Source organism: Neolamprologus multifasciatus, chromosome 7, assembly GCF_963576455.1.
Source record: "Neolamprologus multifasciatus chromosome 7, fNeoMul1.2, whole genome shotgun sequence".
NCBI classification, from domain to species: Eukaryota; Metazoa; Chordata; class Actinopteri; order Cichliformes; family Cichlidae; genus Neolamprologus; species Neolamprologus multifasciatus.
The window spans coordinates 41,994,369-42,017,420 of record NC_140445.1 but is presented as its reverse complement, the minus strand read 5'-3'; the positions used below and the strand labels follow the sequence as shown (position 1 = coordinate 42,017,420).

The 23,052-nt window shown below is 44.0% G+C and overlaps 1 protein-coding gene across 10 annotated transcripts in view; it reads left to right on the top strand.

Annotated features, from left to right (window-relative positions):
- The window catches only part of akap13b (A-kinase anchoring protein 13b), a 61,472-nt gene that overhangs the window by 34,959 nt on the left and 3,461 nt on the right, over positions 1 to 23,052 (top strand). For 4 of the 10 annotated variants that reach the window (XM_085166233.1, XM_085166234.1, XM_085166235.1 and 1 more), the window contains 33 exons: positions 2,164 to 2,236; positions 5,390 to 5,502; positions 6,631 to 6,817; positions 7,170 to 7,365; positions 7,618 to 7,698; positions 8,421 to 8,480; positions 9,221 to 9,407; positions 9,496 to 9,589; positions 10,578 to 10,620; positions 10,886 to 10,997; positions 12,933 to 13,065; positions 14,482 to 14,549; positions 14,713 to 14,767; positions 15,629 to 15,794; positions 16,067 to 16,173; positions 16,322 to 16,465; positions 16,548 to 16,657; positions 16,737 to 16,880; positions 17,207 to 17,332; positions 17,424 to 17,541; positions 17,693 to 17,813; positions 18,210 to 18,340; positions 18,429 to 18,505; positions 18,579 to 18,645; positions 18,766 to 18,880; positions 19,889 to 19,971; positions 20,061 to 20,252; positions 20,330 to 20,482; positions 20,613 to 20,683; positions 21,470 to 21,514; positions 22,075 to 22,125; positions 22,205 to 22,414; positions 22,572 to 22,850. In XM_085166233.1, the coding sequence (XP_085022359.1) occupies positions 2,164 to 2,236; positions 5,390 to 5,502; positions 6,631 to 6,817; positions 7,170 to 7,365; positions 7,618 to 7,698; positions 8,421 to 8,480; positions 9,221 to 9,407; positions 9,496 to 9,589; positions 10,578 to 10,620; positions 10,886 to 10,997; positions 12,933 to 13,065; positions 14,482 to 14,549; positions 14,713 to 14,767; positions 15,629 to 15,794; positions 16,067 to 16,173; positions 16,322 to 16,465; positions 16,548 to 16,657; positions 16,737 to 16,880; positions 17,207 to 17,332; positions 17,424 to 17,541; positions 17,693 to 17,813; positions 18,210 to 18,340; positions 18,429 to 18,505; positions 18,579 to 18,645; positions 18,766 to 18,880; positions 19,889 to 19,971; positions 20,061 to 20,252; positions 20,330 to 20,482; positions 20,613 to 20,683; positions 21,470 to 21,514; positions 22,075 to 22,125; positions 22,205 to 22,414; positions 22,572 to 22,850 (3,912 nt within the window). Of the gene's footprint in view, positions 1 to 2,163; positions 2,237 to 5,389; positions 5,503 to 6,630; positions 6,818 to 7,169; positions 7,366 to 7,617; positions 7,699 to 8,420; positions 8,481 to 9,220; positions 9,408 to 9,495; positions 9,590 to 9,703; positions 9,830 to 10,577; positions 10,621 to 10,885; positions 10,998 to 12,932; positions 13,066 to 14,481; positions 14,550 to 14,712; positions 14,768 to 15,628; positions 15,795 to 16,066; positions 16,174 to 16,321; positions 16,466 to 16,547; positions 16,658 to 16,736; positions 16,881 to 17,206; positions 17,333 to 17,423; positions 17,542 to 17,692; positions 17,814 to 18,209; positions 18,341 to 18,428; positions 18,506 to 18,578; positions 18,646 to 18,765; positions 18,881 to 19,888; positions 19,972 to 20,060; positions 20,253 to 20,329; positions 20,483 to 20,612; positions 20,684 to 21,469; positions 21,515 to 22,074; positions 22,126 to 22,204; positions 22,415 to 22,571; positions 22,851 to 23,052 lie in introns of all 10 variants that reach the window. The other 6 variants (XM_085166242.1, XM_085166238.1, XM_085166237.1 and 3 more) reach the window with 6 other exon arrangements.

Genomic DNA, 23,052 nt, shown 5'->3' with positions numbered 1-23,052 from the left:
AGCACTGCTGTTAACACACAGCATCTCAGCTGTGTCAGCTGTCCTGAGAGATGATCTGTGCAACTATGAGAGAAAGAGCTCCGTGCTCCTGATACAGATCTGTGTTGTGGTAAAGTGTCACAAACTGTGATGCTGATCATGCTGATTAAGAAACAGCCTATTACTGACAGAATATAACAGACTGTAACAGCTAATAGTCTATCAATATCAGTAGTGTATCAATGCTGTGGTTGTCCTTTATTAACTTTTAACTAACTAACAGCATCTGCTGCAGCTGGTTGGGAGCGAGGGGAGAAAAGACAAGAAAAAGGAATATTCTTTCTCAGACTCACTGAAAGCATTAGATGATTCAAAATTACCATCACACACGCAAATCAGCTGGACAGATCGCCAATCGACACACACAAACATTTGTTTTATTTGGCACGGGTAAATTATTCAAGCTCATTAAACTGGGATAGAACAGTTCGCATGCTTCATACATTTCATTAAATGTGATCTCTGGTGATTTAAAGTGAGTGTTCATCAAGTGTGCACCCTCCAAACAACTGTCCAGCATATGCTGCATGGGTGCAGAGTGACAAATGCTGCCTGTTGTCTCCTACATGTTGGAGAGTTGCTCTTTTGTGTGGATCTTTTTCTGCAGCATGTTGACAATAGACAGTGCAGGAAACATGGAGCTAAGACAACAGATCCATTGAGACAGTCGTCAGAGAGACAAAGGAGTCATTGGCTTTACTGATTAACCATCACACAACTAAATATGAGATCACTGCGATGGCCCAGCCTACAGCAGTGACAAAAGTAGTAGGAGTTACACAATTCATTGCTTCACTCACATTAATATCCAGCCCTTAGATTTCAGTCAGCCTTTGTCTAAACACGCACATTTATTTTAAAGATGATATCAGAGAAGAGAGGTCTTTGTGGTCTTTTGTTCACTCCGCCATCGTGCAGTATTTCTGTACCCTAAACACAAAACATACAATTGTGACTTGTACATTCCATCAGAAGCCACGAGTATAAAGAAAGTCTGTCAAGTTCTTCCAGACCAAACTCTCTCATCCATGTCTTTACGGGCTTTGCTTTGTGCACTGTTATGCACTCATTTTGGAACAGGAAGGGACCATCCCCAAACTGTTCCCACAAAGTTGGGAGCATGAAATTTCCAAAATGTCTTAGTATGCTGAAGTTTAACTCCTTTCACTCAAACTAAGAGGTCAAACAGCCCCACGACATAATCACTCTCCACCAAACTTCACAGTTGGCACAATGCAGACAGACAAGTACCGTTGTCCTGACAACCGCCAAACCCACACTCCTCCATCAGACTGCCAGATGGAGACGTGTGATTCATCACTCCAAAGAACACTTCTTTGCATTGTGCTATTTGATGTAAGGCTTGGATGCAGCTGATTGGCCGTGGAAACCCATTCCATGAAGCTCTTACTGTTTATGAGCTAATCTGAAGGACACATGAAGTTTGCAGGTCTGTAATGATTGACTCTGCAGAGAGCTGCGGACTGTGCACTGTGTACCTCAGCATCCACTGACCCTGATCTGTAGTCTTGCGTGGCCGACCACTTCATGACTGAGTTGATGTTCCAGTCAGTCCCACTTTGTCATAAGTTCACTGACAGTGTGGAATGTGGAATATTTAGTAGCAAGGAAATTGCTACTAAACTGGTCAGCCCAAACGTTAAAAATCTAAAGACATATGCAGGCTGGAAAAGTGTTGTCCAGGAGGGAGTGTTGAGCAGTTCAGAGCAGCTGATGTTTGAACAATTGCAGAATTGCACCCTGGTAAATGAGCCTTCCTACATCGGTCTTATGTTACACTGGACTGCTGTGTGAGTGAAACAATCATTCTCTATGTGTTGGATCAACATGTAACACACAGATGCAGCACACACAGTACGTGGGTGAACAGCTGTTGTCATCAGTCACGCGTGGATCCCGTGTTTGTGTGTGACAGTGTCATATTGTGTCACCTGAGAACGCTCAGAGAAAAATTCTGCGAAGAACTGAGGATGACGCTTAGTTCTTCATCCTTGTTTCAGAGCACAATACTGTGTGCTCAGCACAGAGAACTTTTCAGGAAAACTCATGTACTGCAAACAGCAGCTTCATTCTGCTTTCTCTCCCTCTGTGTTTCTTTGTTAGATCCAGAGAGAAAGCCATGTGCTCTGTCCTGTACAGCCCAGTCTTGAACACAACGCAATAACACCATGTACAGGTAAGGCTCACAGACTGTCAATCCACTTATTTTCAAAGGAAGTAACCAGATCTTAACACCAGTTTACCTGCTACTAGTACAGCTGAGCAGAACCCTCAAGAACTCGTTTTTAACGTGCTGTAAAATGTGATGGAGATGAAACACTTATAATAGTTCCACTGTAATAAGCACGGCTCAAGCTATTTCTGTTTAATTCCATAGTAACATTTGAATCAATCAAACATAAGGAAGAGTGATGATCGCCTGGAAACACTTAAATCAGGGCTACAAAATGCAAAACCATGTAATAACATGTGATTAGCATTTTTTAGGCTTGAAGGTGGTTTTAAATGCATTTTGTGTCGAATGGAGCGTGAAAACACTGATTTCACTGCATCTCTGATGAGGTTCTGTAACAAAAACTTTGCATTAAAATGGATTATTTTATTATTTAACGATAATTTGAGTAGAGTTATCAATAGCAAAAACCAAAGATTGTTATTAATACATTAATTTGATTATTTAAATAGAATATTTGTATGAATGCAAGGCTCGCAAAATTTCAAAATCTCTGGTAGCCCTTCGGGCAGGCATTCTTCAGTTTTTGGTAGCCCAAAATAAATTTAAGTAGCCCGAATAAAAAAATAAATTTTTTTTACGTTTTGTTTCCTTTACAATATTATACATTAAAGTATAATATTGTAACGGAAACAAAAATTAATCAAAAAAATTGTTAAAATACAAATCACAACAACTGTATAAAAATTAAAACCATCAACTCAAATACTTTGTTCTAATTGAACAGAAATTTCTATGAACTTGTAAGAACTGTGTAGAACATGAATCAGTCTGTGTCAGATCCTGAATCTGAAATTTTCACTGAAGTCACGGGTAAGAAGTAAGTGGAACCAAGATCTAGGCCATTTGCTTTTTGAAGTTTGCAAAGACTGCTAAATTCTGCCAATGGTAGTTCACTCTTTGCAATATAGCACACTGTTCTAAACAGCTTTTTCAGGAGTTCTTGTTGTGCTTGGTTTATTTGTAGTATGTTTTTTTGCAATTGGTGTTTGTTCTGGGAAAGATACTGCAGACTGGGCAATAATGCATTTCTTGCATTTCTCATGAGTTCTGATGGGGTCTTTCTTAAAATGACTGGTCCCAGTAACAAAGGCGCTTGTCGACTCAGAAATCAAATGAAACTCACAACACACCTGGCAGAACATCATGATATTTAGCTCGTCATATTCCAGCCACAGAAATTCTTTTGTCCATGAAACCAAAAAAGCTGCGCTTTCTTTTTGCCTCATAGTCTGATTTGTCCAACATGTTCTCACTCCCAAAGCGTAACATTTTAGGCTAGGTGACAAATCGTCAACATATTGTTCGTTCTTATGGTACGCGGCGGGTTATGGCTGAAATCCAGTGCAATGACGCTCCCGCGGTAATCAATGTTCCAGCCCTGTATTCCAGCCCTAAACCTAACCTTATCCCTAGCCCTAACCATAACCTTTTTCCTCACCTTAAACAGGACTTAAATGATGTTAAATAGCATGTTTCTAAGCTATTTGAAGGAAAAGAGCGAACATGTGTAGACTGAGTCCATACGGTTCTCATATTTCCTCATTTTTCTGAGGTCGTCATTTAGGAATGTGGTGGGTAGCCGAAAACGTAATATGTTGACGTTCCCAGAACAAACACCAATTGCAAAAAAACATACTACAAATAAACCAAGCACAACAAGAACTCCTGAAAAAGCTGTTTAGAACAGCGTGCTATATTGCAAAGAGTGAACTACCATTGGCAGAATTTAGCAGTCTTTGCAAACTTCAAAAAGCAAATGGCCTAGATCTTGGTTCCACTTACTTCTTACCCGTGACTTCAGTGAAAATTTCAGATTCAGGATCTGACACAGACTGATTCATGTTCTACACAGTTCTTACAAGTTCATAGAAATTTCTGTTCAATTAGAACCAAGTATTTGAGTTGATGGTTTTAATTTTTATACAGTTGTTGTGATTTGTATTTTAACATTTTTTTTTGATTAATTTTTGTTTCCGTTACAATATTATACTTTAATGTATAATATTGTAAAGGAAACAAAACGTAAAAAAAATTTCTTTTTTTATTCGGGCTACTTAAATTTATTTTGGGCTACCAAAAACTGAAGAATGCCTGCCCGAAGGGCTACCAGAGATTTTGAAATTTTGCGAGCCTTGGAACGCCGAAAGTCTCCTTTCGCGTTCCTAAGGAACGCCGCGGGACGTGACAAAACGTCGCCATGTTACGCCTCGGGAGTGAGAACAGGCTCGATTTGTCATATCTTTTCCGTTTTGTGATCGGCTTTTCTTTGGCTGCCCCTTCTTCACCCTGACCTGTCTTATTTGGCTCTGCAGAACTAAAATACCAGCGTAAATCCTGCTGCTTTTACACACGTACTTACATAATGATCAGCGATTCTTTGCGCACTCAACCTCTCACATGTTTAAGCTTGCTGCGAGAGATTTCACTTGTCGCGTTTGAATAGTAAGCTAATGAGTGATAAGACGATGTCAGAGGAATTGGTGCGCAATTAATCGTCACTCACCAATCAGTGCTGCCGCTCTCTATACACCGTTCGCGCGATCGCAAAATGAAAATGAAAGCAAAAAGCAAGCGCAAATTCAAACGCGATTTCAATATGTCACATATTGACAGTGGCTCATCGATGCCAATGACATAATTACTCAGCTACATTGGCGAAAGAATGCAAAAGCACTGACATATATTTTCCTATGATAGCCCGACGGGCAGGGCTGAGTTAGATTTTGGTAGCCCGACTGGAAAAATCGCTAGCCCCGGGACGTCGGGCTAGCGATTTTGCGAGCCCTGGAATGTAAACACTCACTGAGCCACATGGTACAATTCAGAACATAAACTTTAATTTATTATTGCAGTAAATCTAAAGCTTGAGCACTTAATGTTTGCTTATTTATTTAACCTTTAAACTTTATCAGATAAAGTGTGCTTTCACACACCACAGAGAAACAGCCTGTTTCTCTGTGGTTTGTGTGATATGAGATAAACTTCCTTTCTACCAGCGCTATAACATGCCACAGTCTCTAATGTGACAACTCATGTTGTCTTTCGCTCACTCAGCAGGAAGTGATTGACCGTCCTCCTCCTTCTTCTTCACAGATATTCACACAGACCGAGGAACATGTGTGTCGCTGTGTTTGGTGCAGGGAGAGTCGGTGGTGGAAGATGGCCTGAACGTCACTCCTGAGCTGGATAATGGTCTAATTCACAAGGTACACACACACACACACACACACACACACACACACACACACACACACACACACACACACACACACACACACACACATAGACTTTCAGCTTTAATTCTAGGGTTTCACAGAAATACCACATTAACTGTTGAGGAATTACAGACATTTCTATGCATAGTCCAAAGTTTCAGAGGCTAATTAATCAAACATGATTTTAATTAAAAGAATGAATGAATTTGTAGTGACTGCTTGAAGTTTAGCACCCAAGCACATCGCCAAATGCTGTGTTTCCTCCTTTAACATCCTCTGCCAGGACTGTAGAGCAGCTGCTGTTTGTGGGTCTTTATCTTTCACTTCTATCTTCTGTAACTTAAAAGCATGTTAAGTTGAAATCAGGGTACTGACTTGGCCATTGACGAATACGTCGCTTCTTTGCTTTGAGAGGCTCTTGTGTTTTTGGGGGACTTTTGAGTGCAGACAATTGAGCTTTGAAGTGCATTGTTTATCCTGCTGGAAGCAGCCATCATAAGACGGTACACTGAGGTCATACAGGGATGGACACGATCAGCTGCGATAGCTCGACTTATAGATCCCACACCCATACACCACCAGCCTCAGCCTGAGCCACTGACACTGGGCAGGAGTTTACATCAAAGTCTGACCCCGCCAGCTGAAGGAAATCCAAACTTATCAGACCACACAATGTGTTTGACATTTGTATGAAATAATGTTGCCACGTGTTCATAATCAATGCTCTTCTTACTCCCATAACCACACATGCACGCACACATACAAAATATCAGCAGTTTTGGTGCAGCAGAACTTCTCTGCTGTCACAGAGAAATATTTGGAGCTGGTCAGAGTGTGAGCAGTGACTCATTTTTTCTGGAAGAGGCCTTTTCCACCAGCTTTTCTCATAATCCTCCACAGACCACATTCAGCTCTTTCCCTGAGAACTTTTTCTCACAGGGCCCTTTCAAATCAATCCAATGCCCAGCTTCTAAAATATCCTATATTCTAGGAAATCTACTACTGTGTGTGTGTGTGTGTGTGTGTGTGTGTGTGTGTGTGTGTGTGTGTCAGTGCCCTAGCTTTGTGTTTCTTTACATCTTTGTAAAATCCACCTCACATTTCTCCTCTTCTCTCCAGCCTGAGGCTCCTCAGACTGGTGTTGGGCACATGGACAGCCAGGCCTGTGGCGCCCACTCCTCCACTAGTAATGCACTGATGCAAGAAGCTGTCAGTCCCAGCAAAGCAGCTTTGTCAGTGGACACATCTGGCGCTGTGTCCCCTCAGAGCTCCACACTGTCCTGGATGTCAGAAATGGAGGACAGAGGTAAAGCACACAGTGATACTTGAAACTGTTATTTCCTCGAAGAAGTTAATAATTACAAGCTTTTTGGCATGTTCTACTTCCTGTCTGTCTGCCTGTGAGCTGAAAGTAAATCTGTCTGTTGCTATGCACAGTAGATCAGGGCCGATTTCACTCAGGTCACAGACACAGTGAGCTTCTGGTGAAATCCAGCGAAACATCCCATATTCTCAGCATTTACCAGAGTTAGAACATTAGTCATTAGTATTTGTAGTAACTGTTTGAACTATGTGCTGGGTGTGTTGCATGTGTCCTGTTACGTGTTCATTCTTAACCGGTGAGTGGTTGTAATATTTTTTTCTGACATACATCTGAGGAGGAGGAGGAGGAGAAAGAGGAGGCGAGGTAGAGGGAGGAGGCGATGAAGAAGAGAAAAAAGACCAGCTTCCAGAAACTCCAGTGTCATCAGCTGTCTTGCGCACATCCAGTCGCTCCTTGTCTCCGTTGCGTCGCCATAGCTGGGAGCCGGGCAGGACCAACACAGCCACACACGTGGAGCTCTCACAGAGCAGGTACTGGAACCTCGGGCTGTTCTGACACCGCTCCCAACTTTATTGAAAATTCCTGCTGACGTCAAATTCCAGATTGGCTGATATTTTTCAGAACACAATTGCATTCAGAGTTATTTACATGAACTGCGTTTGCAAACAGTAAGTGCAAACACAGCAGCCGAGCATCTGCTCCGTGTCGAGCAGCAGGAGAAATTAAAGCCAGCTTCCACATCTTTGTTCACGAGTGTATCTTCCTCCTGTTGTCATTAACAGTCCGCCTGCCCCTTCCTTCAGCTCACTGAAGACCGTTTCAGGAGAGGTGAAACAAGCCAAGACCCCTCTCCACAGAAGAAGGTAACCCTGTCTTCCATGACCTGCTTTATTCACGTCTGCCTCTGTTTCCTTGCAGGGCCACATACTTTATCTTTTTGTGCGTCTAGGCTGATATTTCTGTGAGTCGTGTTTCACACATTCAGAAACAGCTGAGAAATGACTGATTTACTGATAAAAAGGACAACACATATTCAAATGTGAGGCAATGACAAGAACCTTAAACTGAGTTGTTAGAGTGTGAGTGCAACACCGCTATTCCTCACAGCAGCTGAATCAGGCTTGCATTCCTGCCTTCTTACTAGAGTGCAGCCTCAGCCTGCTCACACGGCATACACAGACACTCCCTGGCCCAAGCATGGCATCCAGTGGAAAAGTCATCAGCGCAGTGAGAGCAGCAGGTCAGCAAAGTGTGCTGAGACTGAGGTGGAGATGGAAAGATTCTCTTAAACTCAGGCTGTAGTGCTGAGATGTATGATTATTACCTCTGTACAGTATTTTCTGCATTGAGTTGTGCAGTTCAGGCTGTGTTGCTGTGATGTGAGTCCAAGTGTTATGAATTAAAGCAATGTGCCAGTTTTCAGACAAACTTAAATTAACAGCTTAGACACATCTTTCTCACCACAACACCATTATCATTAATTCTTGTTTTAATACACCCCTGCCATCAAACATCTTCTCTTTCTTTTCTTTGTTTTTCTTTGCATGTTTCTCACAATTCATCCCCCATCTGTCCATTTCTCCAGTATGAGCTGGTGTCCATCCAACCTGGTTTTTCCTGATCAGGAGCAAATAGACAGCAGAAGGTAAATGGTGGAAGTCAACAGTAATACACAGATATTGTTTCGTTTCAACAGCTCTTCAACAGAAGAGCGACTTGACAGTGATGTAAGACGAGCACAGAGAAAGATGACACAACAACATACTAATGCACATTATGAAATGAGGTCTGGTTAGACGTGTGGTTCAGCCTAGCAGGCCTGCTGTGTGCTTTGTGGCTGCGCCCTGCTTCTCTCTCTCTGCTCCAGGTGCCAGCCTCTTTTCTCTTGTGGAGCCGGTGCACAGCTTTTCCACCCAGACACTTTATTCTTATTCCACTCTCTGCCCAAGTCTTTTGGTGAAATATAACAATTTGGGGGTTCGTCCGGGATGTAAAAACAGTCAAACCCATCCATGGTTTACCCCACCTCTCGCCCTATGACAGCTGGTCACCAACGACACTGATGTATAAATCAGGGTTGTGCATGCATGCGTGGATGGATGGATAGAACCTGGACATGGTTGGGCCTGTATCTTTGTCAAAAAGCTAGATTAAAAGAAAGTTGGCAGAAAGTCCTGAAAGGCTATAAAAGTATAAAAGTTGTAAAATAATAACTACTGAGCATAGCACACTTACTATGAGGAGACAGACACAGAGCAGAGCACTGGTTTTATACTACAGTAGTGAGTGATAAGTGGAGGAGCCATGCACTGACATCACCAGCAGAAAACAGTGTGCCACCTGAGTCAGGAAACATGGTCCTACTTCATTTCTCCTTTCATCCAGCCACAGTCTAGAAAGTCTAGAAGTGGGCGCAGCAGTGGTGCAGGACCAGACACAGCGTGCCAGCATCAGTGATCAGGAGGTGGTGGCTGCAGGCAGGAGTTCACAGGTGGAGAGCCTGGACAGGGGGTCTCTGGCCTCCCTAACCGAGGAGGAGCAGGAAGGAGACAGCAGCAGCATTGATAGCCAGGTGTGTCCTCTTACTGTTTTTTTGCTTTGTTATTCGATGAGAGGACGGATTTATATACTTGTCATTTTCATTTCTTGTGTGTTGTTAGACATCATTGATTGTCAGCTGTCCTGCCATGTTTCATCATCCAACTCTCACCAAATCCATCTCCATGGTCACCGTCACTCAGCGGGACGTACAGGGTGAGTCTGTGCTCAGTCCTCTGTCTCTGCCTCTCGTTTGTTCTGAGAAGTAAAGATTCTCGACGTTCTCCGCTAAGATTCTTTCATCCTGCTGCACCCATGAATACCTTTTAGCGAGTGGGTTTCCTCCATCAAAGCGACGAATCAGCTTCTCTGTCAGTATCTCTCCGCTCCTCCCAAAAACTAGACGCTTCTTTTCCATTGGCTCTTCCTCCAGTGATGAGGAGGAGGAGGGAGGGAGTAAGTATGAAGAATGTCCCTGTAGTGTTCCCTCTGTCAGTATGGTGTCCTGTAACACTGACCATCAAAGCAGTTCAAATGTGTCGACCCATTGCTGGACCCCACGTGTTTGTCTTCAGAAGCCTAAACTAATAAACTAGTTTGTGTAAGTGTGACGAGTGTCTCCCTTTCAGTGTGCCGTGTTCAATGTGACCTAAACCTCTGACCTGCTTTTCAAATACATTAGTGCATTAACATTACTTTCAGGTGGTTCTTTTACTAAAACAGTGTTATTGTCGTAATATTACCCATGACAAAGTATGAAGGGAATGATTGATTGTTTGAGCAGCCATGCTGAAGGCTGCTGCAGGTGAGACACTTACACAGAGCACATAGGATGCAGTCTGTAAACACGAAGCCGCCCACAGAAAAGGTAAGGCAGGCTATAAAGGAACTGCTGACATCTGAAAAACAGTATGTAGCTGTGCACGTTTATTTTTCTTACGGTAGTCTTGCCAGTGATACAGAGCACGGCACTAGTACTGACTCAGCACATCTGCCAATGTCTTTGGTTAACTTTGTGTTTAGTCGTTTTATTAGGGTTAGAAGTGCAATGGAGTTCATCAGTCATCGCTTTTGTTGTCGTGTCAACCAATTACTAAAAGCAGGCTTTGCTTTGTAACTGTGGCTTTGAAGACATTACTGTGCAGTTCAGACTACAGCTGTGTTGTCCTGATCAAATGATGATTGTCGTCTTTGCCTCATGCAGGTGTGAACTCATTCTGCAGTCACTCTGGGTCACTGGCATCCAGGTAGGAAGAGAAGCTAATAAATCTTTTTTTCTCTGCTTCACTTTTAAAGCACATCATACTGAAGAGATGCAGCACAGGCTGCATGTAACTGAGTGCATGGCACGCTGATCCTGTTGGGTTTTTCATTTGAGTTTGTTATTCTGTTTCTTCAGGCCCATGACTGTAATGTTAATGGGTTTCATTTATTTGAGAGAACAGGAAAACATTTGGTGATATAAATAGAAATAAGCATAGTGCCTTTGAAAGTTCCCTTTGTGTTGTTCAGTATTTCAGAGGATGAGCCAGGTCCCCTGCAGAGCGAAACTGAGGGAAAAGGAGGGCCTAAAATTGGTCGGAGATTCAGCTACCTCCGCAACAAGATGAGCAAGAAAGTCAAGGTGAGAAATACTTACACACCGGATGTGATGCAGCCACTTCTTCTTTTCTAACACTGTGACGTATGTTTGGAGATGACTGTAGAGCGTAACGCTGATGTGTCCATGTGTGTGCCCTGGCTGATAAAGACCAGCGTACTTCAGTTATATTCTTTATTTTTGCAAATGTATTGAAATGATGAATTTTTCCATACTTTGTCAGGTGCATGAAGTATTCAGCACAGGTGAACATTTGACTGTGTTCACTGTGTTTTTGGGTGATGAAGCATTTAAAACACAGCATGCCAAACTTTGGTGGCTGTAGCTCAGGATGTTAAGCAGGTTATCTGCTAATCGCACGGTTGGTGGTTCGAGCCCTGGCTCCTCCAGTCGGCAGGATGAAGTGTCCTTGGGCAGGATACTGACCCCATGTTGTTTTCTGGTCCAAATGTGATTAATCAGAAAAAGTGAATGGGTGATATATAAAGTAGAACAGAGTTATAAAAGCAGCAGTTCATTGTAACTGCTCGCAGTTGTAGCTGTCAGACTGTTTGTTTGCGGGCAGTTCAGCATAGCGCTGCAGACTGTCTGCATGTTGTATCTGTCAAAGGGGGAAGTGTCAAAATTCTGTGGGTTGCTACAGAGAACACAGATGTCATAAAAGACAACTAGTTTGTAATGAAGTGAAACCAGCTGTCTGTTCTTCATGCATTCATGCAGGCCTTTTGATAGTTTCTTTTTCTAAGTCACAAAGAGCTCCATTGTGGCTCTCTTTCTTCTTTAAGTGAACTTTTCCGCCATGATTCCACCTGTACAGTCTTCACTGTCACTCTGCATGCTGGACTGCACACAGCCATGTGTGTGTAAGTTGTGTACTCTGTGACTAGGGATGCATACAAACTGACCCAAATATACCTGCAATATTTGATATTCTGTTTGTGAGTGGACTGGATTTTTTCTCATGGTTAGCAAAAATACACCAGATACTAATATAGTGCTTTGGACACCCGGACTATACGATGACTATATGATCTGATGATCAGATGATCTGTGGCTTGTAAGCCTGGCTGGGTCATACAAGCACAGTCAGGCTGACCCCACTGCAGCTACCTGTGGGCTACTGCTGTGAAGTCAGTGTGACGATAGTTTGTGGTTCACTGCAGAGCTTTGCAGTTACAGGTCTGCACATCAAAGCCGTGCGTGGGATGCTGTGTAAAGTGGAAATAAATTCGCAGTGCAATGACTTACAAATCTTACAAATCTCTTAAAGTCATGTTTTATTCACAATAGAAGACAGAAACCATATCAAGTGTTTAAACTGAGATATTTTTATTATTCCATGAAAAAATCGAATAGTAAAATGTTTTTGATGTGCTGTGTTTGCCTTTTATCACAGGATGATACAGGTTATATGCCAAATATCAGTGTGGACACAGTGGCATTTGTTGGCATTTGTTAGAGGTAATTAGTCTGAGTTCAGACGAGTTTAATGTGAACTGGTGCATTTCTCGTACGCAGCAGACCCCCTACCCAAAAAACCAAAGAGGGAACTGAATTTAAATAAAGTTGAAGTGAAACCAAATATTCAAATAAATGAATAACTGCACTAAAACTGAGACGTAACAATACAAAACCCTGCTGAAACTGTCAAAGAAAATCTAAAGCCAAAAACAGGAACGAAGTGTGACATCATACATCTCAGAAAAAGATTTATTTTTATCTAATGCCATCATATACGTTATGGTAAAATAGTGGCTTCATCAAGACGGACAGAACTCTGCAAAACAACCAGACAGACAACAAAAGAGGAACTGTGTGTGTGTGTGTGTGTGTGTGTGTGTGTGTGTGTGTGTGTGTGTGTGTGTGTGTGGCATGCAGAAATGAACAGTGCACTATCTCAATTCAAAGGAATGAGAAATGTCAGGTTTTAAAGTGTGTTGGTGTCTTTGCTGTTTTCAGGACAAGGAGAGGAGGGGGGAGGGTAAGCAAGAGAGCAAAGCACGAGAAAAGGCCCCCCTGTGCCCCCACAGCTCCACGCTGTGTCAGCACAGCGGCAGACTCCTGTGCAATAAGGAAACGTTCTCCTGCAACAGTAAGACCCTCGTAGCGCTGTCTTTCTGACACGTGCCAGCTCTCTTACTCTCCTGCTGCATTTCCTTTTCCATTTCCTTCCTGCTTTTTATTTCACCTCCAGTCTGGGATCACCACTTCCTCTTCTCCATACTTCGTTATCTCCATGCTTTTTCACACCTTTGATAACACCATCATACTGCTCTGTGTAATAATGCTGTAGTTGTTTATATAAAAGTGGTTAGTCGTGATTAGTAGTGGTTAATAGTCTGGGCAGTCATCAGACAGCAACAGGGTTCTGTGTGGTTTTTCACCCACAGTCCACACAGCTGCTGGGCTTGCTGTGGTAGGATCTACTCTGTACTTGTTTGGCCTTTAATAACAGGAACACAACCAGCAGACCTCTTTAGTACCCCAGCCTTTACAGACAGAGCTGACTGGACACTGATGTATTTGTGGAGTTGCAGACTTGAAGCCTCAAACTGAAGGAAAATACTCAAGGTAAGATGATGGAAGGTGTTGCAGGTACAAAGAAGCTGGAAAATTGAGCAAAAGAAAAGGTTAAAGCTGAGTGGCACAGTCTGGAGGAGGCAGCCAAACCTGGGGAAAGAACCTGCCAGTTTCTCTGGCGGATGATTTTGTGCTTGTTTCTTTATGGGTTTAGTTTTTCAATCATCAGCCATAAAAGGCTGATGGAGTACTGTTGTAAGTGTGCGGACGGCATGGATGCACAAGTGTGTGAATGTGATGACTTCAAAACGAGGCGAGGTATGAGTTTGACATTGATACCATAGCTGTATCTGCCTGGAGGCTGAGGGGTAGCACTGAGCAGCGCTGGTATTTCTTCTTCCTGTGAGCCGGACTGAAGCCATGGCAGCAGTCACTGCCTTCTGGATTCTTTGCCTGTGCACGCAGAAGAGAAGAGTGTCAAAGGATGTTGTAGTGTTAAAGAGACGGAAATATCAAGGCTATAGCTGAATAGTCCAAAACTTCCTGTTCCGCTTCACGGTGACCTCAGTGGAGAAGGTCATGAGGTCAAGGAAGAGTGTTAAGGAGAATTTCCGAGGACCAATGAAGGGAAGCACGGTGCTTAGAGGCTCCAGCTGCACTCAGACTGCCTAACAGAGTGATGCTGATGATGAGGCTCCTCCTTAGTGAACCCACCACATCCTGATGATGGAGTACATCCAGCTATGAAGTGAAATATAGCATGTGTGTCAGAAACGCTGCGGGCCTGCTGCAGAGATGAGCCACTGTAGCTCCTGCCATTATGGCAGCTGTAAGAATAGCATTGCATAAATGTATGTGACCTGCACTCTAAAGTGCTGTGAGTGGTCAGTAAGACTATGTGACTAAGTATGTGAGATGAATGTGGCACCCTGTGTGTGTGTGGTTGGGGGTGAATACACTAACATAGCTGTTTCTGTGCTGCCTGCAGACTGTGGGGTCCTCGTCAGTGACAGATCCACGGAGAGCCCGTCTGTCTGTGCAAAGAACAGAATAAAGGTAGGTATGGTACACAGACTCATGGTGAATGTGTTACCATCAGGAATAACTGTAGATGAGCAGCAAAATCACATGTTCAAATTTAGAGGTGAGGTATAAATCCATCAGAAATGTATTTTGCAAGTCTTCTTTAAGTTTAATCTGTCATGTTTGTCTCTATCAGCAAGCAGCGGTGCCAGAAGGCGTTCCTGGGTCGTCTGTTAACACGAGGAGTAAAAGTAAGAACACATGGAGAACTTTACAGAGGAGACGGAGGAGAGCGAATCAACTAAAGCTAAAGACAGACACTTTCAAAGAATCCTTTATATCAATCCGTCTAAAAATCCCCAGTTTCCCTCAGATTTGACTGGTAATTTTATCTGTATATGTCCTAGTCACCATTAAAATAAAGCTGTGGGTCTCAAATCATTCATTTAGATATAGGTGCTTTAAAATATCTGCAAAGCTGTGTTACTAAGAAAGCTGCTGAGTTTGAATCTATTCCACCACTCCCATGATCAGCAGAAGCCCATTAGCAAAAGAAGAGAGGTTTCCACGTTGTGTAGGTGCCGCACAAACGCACACTGTCCGCACTGCAAAGTGCAACACAATGTTAATGTACACATGTACTTGAAGACAAATTCCTGTCTTCAATCAGTGCTGTTCCTCTGTCAGGATAGAAAAAAGGTCCAGCTGTCACTCCAAAGCCAGCGTTACAGTGATGGCTTTTAGTGGCACAAACACAGAACAAGCTTATGATTGTATCTGAGTGCAGCATGTTTGACTTTTTACTCAGTTTGTAAAAGAGCAAGTCAAATAAGGACACTGGGAGGTAGCAATGCAGCCTTTCTGAAGGAGCTTTAGTTCGATGAAGCATGCTTGCAACTCAGACCTGAGCAGACAGAGCACACGCAGAGAGAGGGAGCTGCTTTTGATTGGTAGACAGAGCTTCTGATGTCCCAGCAGCATATTGAGAGTTCCACTGATAGACACCTTCTGGCTCATAGTATGAAGAAGAGTGACTACAAAAGAACTAGATTGCTGCTTTTTAATGAGCAAATAATCAAATTCATTTTCTGTTTTGATATATTTTTATCTAGCTACATCTTCTACATCATCGCTGTCGTCAAGGTCCTCATCGTCACGTTGGTCAACAGTAACAATGCCCGATGACCACCTTCCTATGCTGTCTCCAAGAAGAAACCGCAGAACCTTCAGCCCTCACAGCAACCTGGCTAAGAGCATCTCCAGTAGCAACATACCATCGTGAGACGTTACGACTAATTAACTTTGTTTCTGAAAATTCCCAGTTAGCTCTAAACGTCATGTGTGCACACCAGCACAAGTGACTGTCTCAGCACTGAGCACACATGCCGTCACTCGATGTGCTCTTCACAGACGTGAAGACAAGTTTTTCTATTCTTGTCACTAGAACTAGTGGCAGCTCCAAAGGCGTCATATTGTTCTTGGACTATGTGATGTATGTAGAAAGCAAAGCCATTAAAATCCTGCTCATCTTCATAGTTTTGTTCCTTCAGGTTAGACGATGCTGCACTCAAGCGCCTCAAAGTGCTGTCCCAGTCCACCGACTCTCTCCATCAGGGGAGCAAAGTCAACGCTTCAACTGAGTCTCTCACTGATGAAGGTAGAACACAACACGCACACACACACACACACACACACACACACACACACACACACACACACACACACACACACACACACACACACACACACACACACACACAGTTTAGATTCAAAGAATGATAGTTTGAGCTGCTGTGTGTGTGTAGGTACTGAGATCACTGACACCCAGCTGATGGAGTTTGAAAATGACATTAAAGATCTGGAAGCTGATTCTTGGAGCGGCATGGTGGATAAGAAGTTCTTGAAGTCCCTGAAGAAAGATGAAGTGAAGAGACAAGATGTCATTTATGGTAAACTGTGCTGTGACTCAGTTGGGAGTGACAGACTGCTGTCGGGGCCAAACATGGAGATAAGAGTGTTTTCTCTGCACAGAGCTGTACCAGACGGAGGTTCACCATGTGAGGACTCTGAAGATTATGTCGGAAGTGTATCACAAAGGCCTTCAGAAGGAGCTGCAGCTTGATCTTCAAACTCTGAACAAGGTGATCAAAGAGCAATTTCACCCGTGGACACGCTTGGGTACACACAGTATAACGACCTGTCTGTCCAACATTTCTCTAGATTTTCCCTGTTTTGGACGATCTCTTGGAGTTACACACAGAATTCATCTCATTGCTCCTGGAGAGAAAAAGAAATGCATCAACTGAGAGACAAAAAAGCAACAACTTCCTCATCTGCAGCATTGGAGACATCTTAGTTAAACAGGTGAGACGAGGAAGGTGTATGCGTGCGTGACAGTGGTAAATAAAGTTGAAATAAATCCATTTCTGGTGGCCCTTACACTCCTCGTGTGTGGAGTGTGTGCTGTTGTCTTTTAGTTAAGTTCAACTCTAAGATATCTGTTTGGAAATCAGGGGTGTCGTTTGGTAGTGTCAATGGTTGCAGTAAAGATCATGGCAGTCTTTTCATTAAGTTGTAGTTCTTTTGAGTTAATGGAAGAACTACAATATTCACAGCATGTTATGGAAAGCGCTGAATTTGCTTCCACCTTAAATGTGTTTACTTTCTTTTTTGTGACTTCTTAAATTCAGTTTTCAGGCTGCAGCTCTGTCCGCATGACGAAAGTTTATGGGAAGTTTTGCAGTCGCCACAACGAAGCCGTCAGTCTGTACAAAGAACTGCACGCCAAAGATAAACGCTTTCAGGCTTTCGTCAAGGTCAGAGCTGCTCTATGTACACGCAGCACATCAGAGGACCTCACCTGCACTGTCTGGGATCTATGCATGACCTCAGTATCTTTGTGTGCAGAGAACAATGAGCAGCAGTGTTGTGCGGCGGCTCAGCATCCCAGAGTGCATTTTGTTGGTGACTCAGAGGATCACCAAATATCCTGTTCTGATCCAGAGGATCCTTCAGCACACCAAAGGTAAGAATGAAGACCCGTGGCAGCATCCACGGAGTCGAGCGCATCTTTCATTGTTCTTCAAACGTCACCTAAAAATTGTGCAGTGACACTGTGTCCATCATCTTTCCTGAGAACATAATTCATCCTAAACTCTTTATGAATCTCTGAACAGAGTCAGATAAGGAGCACGGCTTGGTTTCTGACGGGCTGCGCCTTGTGAAAGAGCTGATTACGGCTGTGGATAATAAAGTCAACCAGCAGGAGAAGAAACAGCGCCTGAAGGAGGTGTACAGGTACTCAGTAGTGTCAGTGATGGAGTTTGCCTACTCCTGGATCAGCTGATCACGTAGGTCATCAGAGCAGTTCATTCCTCCAAACAGTCCCCTCCCTGCCCACTCTTAGCTCAGAGCGCTCCACAGATGCTGACATATACGTTACACAATGTCAACTGATGAACGGTGAATGATGAATAAGCTTAAAGGCTGGCTTAAAGGCTGGCTGATACCTGGGCTGTACCTTCCACATATATACCACTTTTCTAGTCTTGCTGACTGCTCAGAGCAGTGCTGATGTTCAGCCTGTGTTTTACTCTCTGCATGTAGTTTTAGATTTTTTCTGTAAGCTTAGCTTGCAGAAACAGCAGTGCTCTTAAATGTGCCTGAGTGTAAACCTTTAATGTCTCACTGCAGTCGCACTGACAGTAAGTCCATCATGAGGATGAAGAGTGGTCAGATGTTCGCTAAAGAGGACCTGATCAGAGGGAGGAAGCTGCTGCACGATGGAGCGCTGCAGCTGAAAAACTCTGCAGGAAGACTCAAAGGTTCATCACATTTGCATCTTTGGACCAAACCTGACGTGAATTTATTCAGACTGGAGCTCGCTGTAATCTTTGTTTCTGTGTGTTGCAGAAGTCCACGCCATGCTCCTGACAGATGTGCTGGTCTTTCTTCAGGAAAAAGACCAGAAATATGTATTTGCCTCATTGGTAAGTTTGGCACTCGGCACATACATAAGATCGTACCCAAGGATTCGGTTTGATTTGGAGCCTTTGTTCCCAGGACCAGCGCTCCACGGTCATCTCCTTACACAAACTCATTGTTAGAGAAGTGGCAAATGAGGAGCGAGGTCAGTCTCCTTCCTTCTCTCACATCTTTTGGGGATTTCAGTCACTGTGTGATTCAGTCTGGCTTTTAGTCAGCACGAACCACAATGGTTTCATCAAGGATTGCCTCGTGTCTCCTGCAGGTCTGTTTCTGATCACAGCTGGCACAGAAAAGCCAGAAATGGTGGAAGTGTTGGCCAGCAGCAAGGAGGAGCGCAACACATGGATGGCCATTATACAGGACGCTATGCAGTGCATGTGAGAACACACAGACACACACACACAAAGATCACTGGCAGATGCACTTCAAGTCCTTTCTGCAGACGTTTGTTCCTAACATGAAGGCTCAAAGGAAATAATATGTTTTACATAAGTGTAGAGGGTGCGCAGCACACAGCAGCGGTTAGCACGGTCTCCTCACAGCAATAAAGTTTTCATTTGAACCCCGGCTGAAGCCTTTTAGTCTGCATGTTCCCCCTGTGCCTACGTGACTTCCTCCCACAGTCCGAGCATGCGCCTCAGCTGCACTGGTGATTTTAAGAGGCCGTGGGTGTGAGGTGGATAAACACAAAGTAAAGTGCTGTATGGATGTATGCTTTGATGTGGCTTGTAGGGGTGAGTAAGACTACAAGTATGGCAGTCCGTTTACAGATGCACCATTTCCAAAGTGTGGAGCTCACTTTGTGGATTATCTATTCAAAAAAGCAAAACTTTATTTCTTCCCTGCTGGAAGAAGTAGTGCTGCACAGTGTGAGGTCCCGTGGCTAACACTGCCATCAAACTCTGTACATGATGTAGCATGGTGCATCAGACAAAGCTAAGCACAAGCACAGCTAAGTAATGCGAAAAAGGTCTTTTAGGAAAAAAACAACAACATTTGACCAGTAAAGAAATCTAATACACGTCAAAACTGTTTGTGAAGCAGGAACAAAAAAAGATTAATTAGAATAATGATTAAATTAAAGTGAGATCGCCAAATTAAAAGCAGTTTAAGATGAAATGACTGACAATAATAACTGAAACCACAAATTAAAACCCATGAAAGAAGTAGAAATAAAATCTTCAGTATGGCAGACCTCTGTGCAGAGCTTGTAGGGCCTTTAAAATAAGCTTTTCATTTTTTATCTAGCAAAGGAGTTAGAGCTGCTCTGTTTCCAGCAGTGTAGGTTTGAGTGTTGTGAGCAATGTGGTACATTTATCTGAGCTGAAAGCAGAAGCTGGAGAGTATTTGAACATCACGCCAGGCCTTCATTTGTGTTCTGACAGGGAGAAAGATAAGGATGAGGGACTCCCAAGTGAGACGGAAGAAGACCGGAGACACCAGGAGAACAGAGCAAAGGAGATCCGCGGTGAGCAGCCGATGTTCCGGTTAACGTGCTGTAGTGGGCGGGGAGTCCCGTGTCGTGTTGAGTGTGTTTGCATCTGTCCCTGATTCCAGAGCTTCTGCAGAGGAAGGATGAGCAGATTATCAGTTTATTGGAGGAGAAGATACACATCTTTAGAGAGCTGGGTAACTGCAGTCTGTCTCCAGAGGATGCTAACACATCGGTCATGGAGCGGATGTTGTTCAGAGCCACACCTGATAACGTCACCAAAGGAGAGCCGGTTATAAATGATGCTGTGAGAGAAGGTGAGCAGGCCTCTGAGGTTACTTCTCGTCATGTGCATCTCAGAGATGACATGTTCAATCCTGTTCCTCTCTGTCAGTGGAGGCCCTGCATGCTTTGGTCAGCGGAGGTTTTGGTGCAGCGGCCTGCGGTCCAGGCGGCCTGACAGGGGGCGCCGTGGGACCAGTCTGCCTGCCCAGACGAGCAGAGACGTTTGGAGGCTTCGACAGTCATCAGATGAACAGCAGCAAGAGTAAGACACGAGCAGGTCATCAAAGATGTCAGGGCAGGTGTTCACTCTCCTGTGAGACCGACTCTGCCGTCATCACAGCAGTCTTTATCATGACCAGCCTTTAAAACCCTTCACCTCCTCTTACTGTCAGATGGAGAAAAGGAAGAGGGAGAGGAGTCAGTGGACCTCCGCAGGACTGAGTCCGACAGCGTGCTGAAGAAGGTAGGGATGTGTGTGTTTCACATACAGTTATTCATCTCATTTAAGACGAATCATTTCTTTAATACGTTCCTGCAGGTTTTACTGTGATGAAAACGAAATGTGCCTAACTGATCAAATGGGAAGAGGCATGGCTGCTATAAACAGCGTAGGAAATCCATATGTAATAAAGCAGCGGTCCCCAACCTTTTTTGCGCCACGGACCGGTTTATGCCCGACAATATTTTCATGGACCGGCCTTTAAGGTGTCGCGGATAAATACAAACAAAATAACAAAATAAAACTAGTACCGGTACCGAAAAAAAGAAGATTTATTAATAACACACGTGAAAAGACCAAGGAAAACCGAGTTAACGATAAAAACGATAACAAAATAACGCTGAAAACCGATAAAAACCATGAAAACCATACATTTCACACCTGAGCCTCAACTCTCGCGGCCCGGTACCAAACGACTCACGGACCGGTCCGAGGCCCGGGGGTTGGGGACCGCTGTAATAAAGAACAAGATCAGCGCATATATTAGTGTTATGAAGTTGAGTCGATAGTGTAGTTGATAGTGTCAGTCAGAGCAGACATCGAAGGCTGCTTCTCTGACGTCACAGTCGTTTTTAAAAAATGGAAATATGTGCGATAAATGTTTTTGCACAGTACTTTACTTTTCTGCTGTGAGCCATCAGAGGTTCAGAACTTTACGATCCTCTGACTTCTGCTCGCTGCAGTCCACATCCTGATGTTACCTGACCAGCACTTTGTAATGTGCTAACATGAACTGTGTGTGTGCCTCAGGGAGCCACTGCCAGCCTGCAGACCCTGCTAAAGAGAAACAATGAAGTAAGTGGGCTCCTCATTCAAACACAAACAGACACACTAGTACTACTCCATCACTTTAGGTACATCACACAGGACTTCCGATAAGGACAGGACAAAGAATATATTTTGCAAGAAAAGCTTCAAAACTGCTTTGAAAGTGACGCTGAAAATATGGACGTGGCTGTTTCATAAGAATACAGTTTCTGCTTCCGTTCTGCGATGAGCTGCCGTCACTGAGAATTTCCCAGTCTAAGCTTGTCTTCACTGACTGCTGCAGCTTTCTGCAAAGCCACTTATTCTCTTCCTGTTGTTTAATGGTGTGCTGCAAGCAATTGTAGGTCCAGTGCTGCCACCTGCTGGTGGTGTTTACACATTTCATCTTCTTAGACACCAGCAGGACAGAAGTTGTTGCATAAACTGTTATTTTTTTCTTGAAAACTGTGACCATCCCTAGCTCTTTCTACATGTCAGGAGGAAAATAAAGATGAACCCAGTCATGTGATGTACTTGGAGGTCTTATTTGTATAAACAGCAGTTTGAGCTGTTTTTACTGACTCTGGTGTGATGGTGTGTTTCTCCAGCAGCTCCAGCGCAGTGTGACACGTCTCCATGAGCTGCTCATTTCCCTGCAGGTACACATACACGTTTACAGCAGAGGTCACGTTCAGGCTAAGTTTTCACTTTACAATGACCGTCTGTCCCTGCCTGCAGGCTGTGGTCATCCAGCAGGACTCATTTATTGAGGACCAGAGGCAAGCCCTGAACAGCCAACTCAGCACCACCTCCTCCAGACAGTCCATCTCTTCCTCCTCCTCCTGCTCCTCGCTCTCATCCTCAACTAGCTCGCGCCCCTCCTCCCTCATTGAGCAGGAGAAGCACAGGAGTTTGGAGAGGCAGCGGCAGGAGGTGGCCAGCCTGCAGGTTAGCTCTCACTAATGCTGCTTTCACATGTTGAGTCATGGCTGCAGTGAGCTCATCGTTCCATTGTTTGACAGGATTCATGTTTTCATCCAAGTCTACTCTTAAACCCAGCTTCCTGAGCCCAGTTCTTGTGACATCACACTGTGGTTTGTTTTAGAAACAGCAGGCTGCACATCAGGAAGAAAAGAGGAAACGAGAGAGAGAGTGGGAGCTGAAAGAGAGAGCTCTGGCAGATCGGGAGGAGAGGCTGGGGGAGGAAGAGGAGCAGACGAGGCGGAAATGTCGGGAGCTGACAGAAGAGATGCAGATGTTACAGAGGAGCAAAGAAGAGTACCAGAGAGACGTGGAGTGGCTGAGGGAGGCGCAGAGGAGGCTGGAGAGAGACGAGGAGGCTCTGAGGAGAGACAATCAGAAGGTGGACGCAAATAGAGAGCAGGTCAGAGGTCATGTATGATGAAGGCGCTGCTAGTCTGATGCACTCGAGCACTCGAGTGTCGTCACAGGCAGGCTGCTGTGTAGCTGTAGTCTCTGTGCACGTTCACCTAATCATCACAAATGAATCAATAAACTACATGTCATGCACTCTGTAGTATTTTATGCACTGGATGTAGTGAATTCTGTTTTTCCATGTCTGCTTC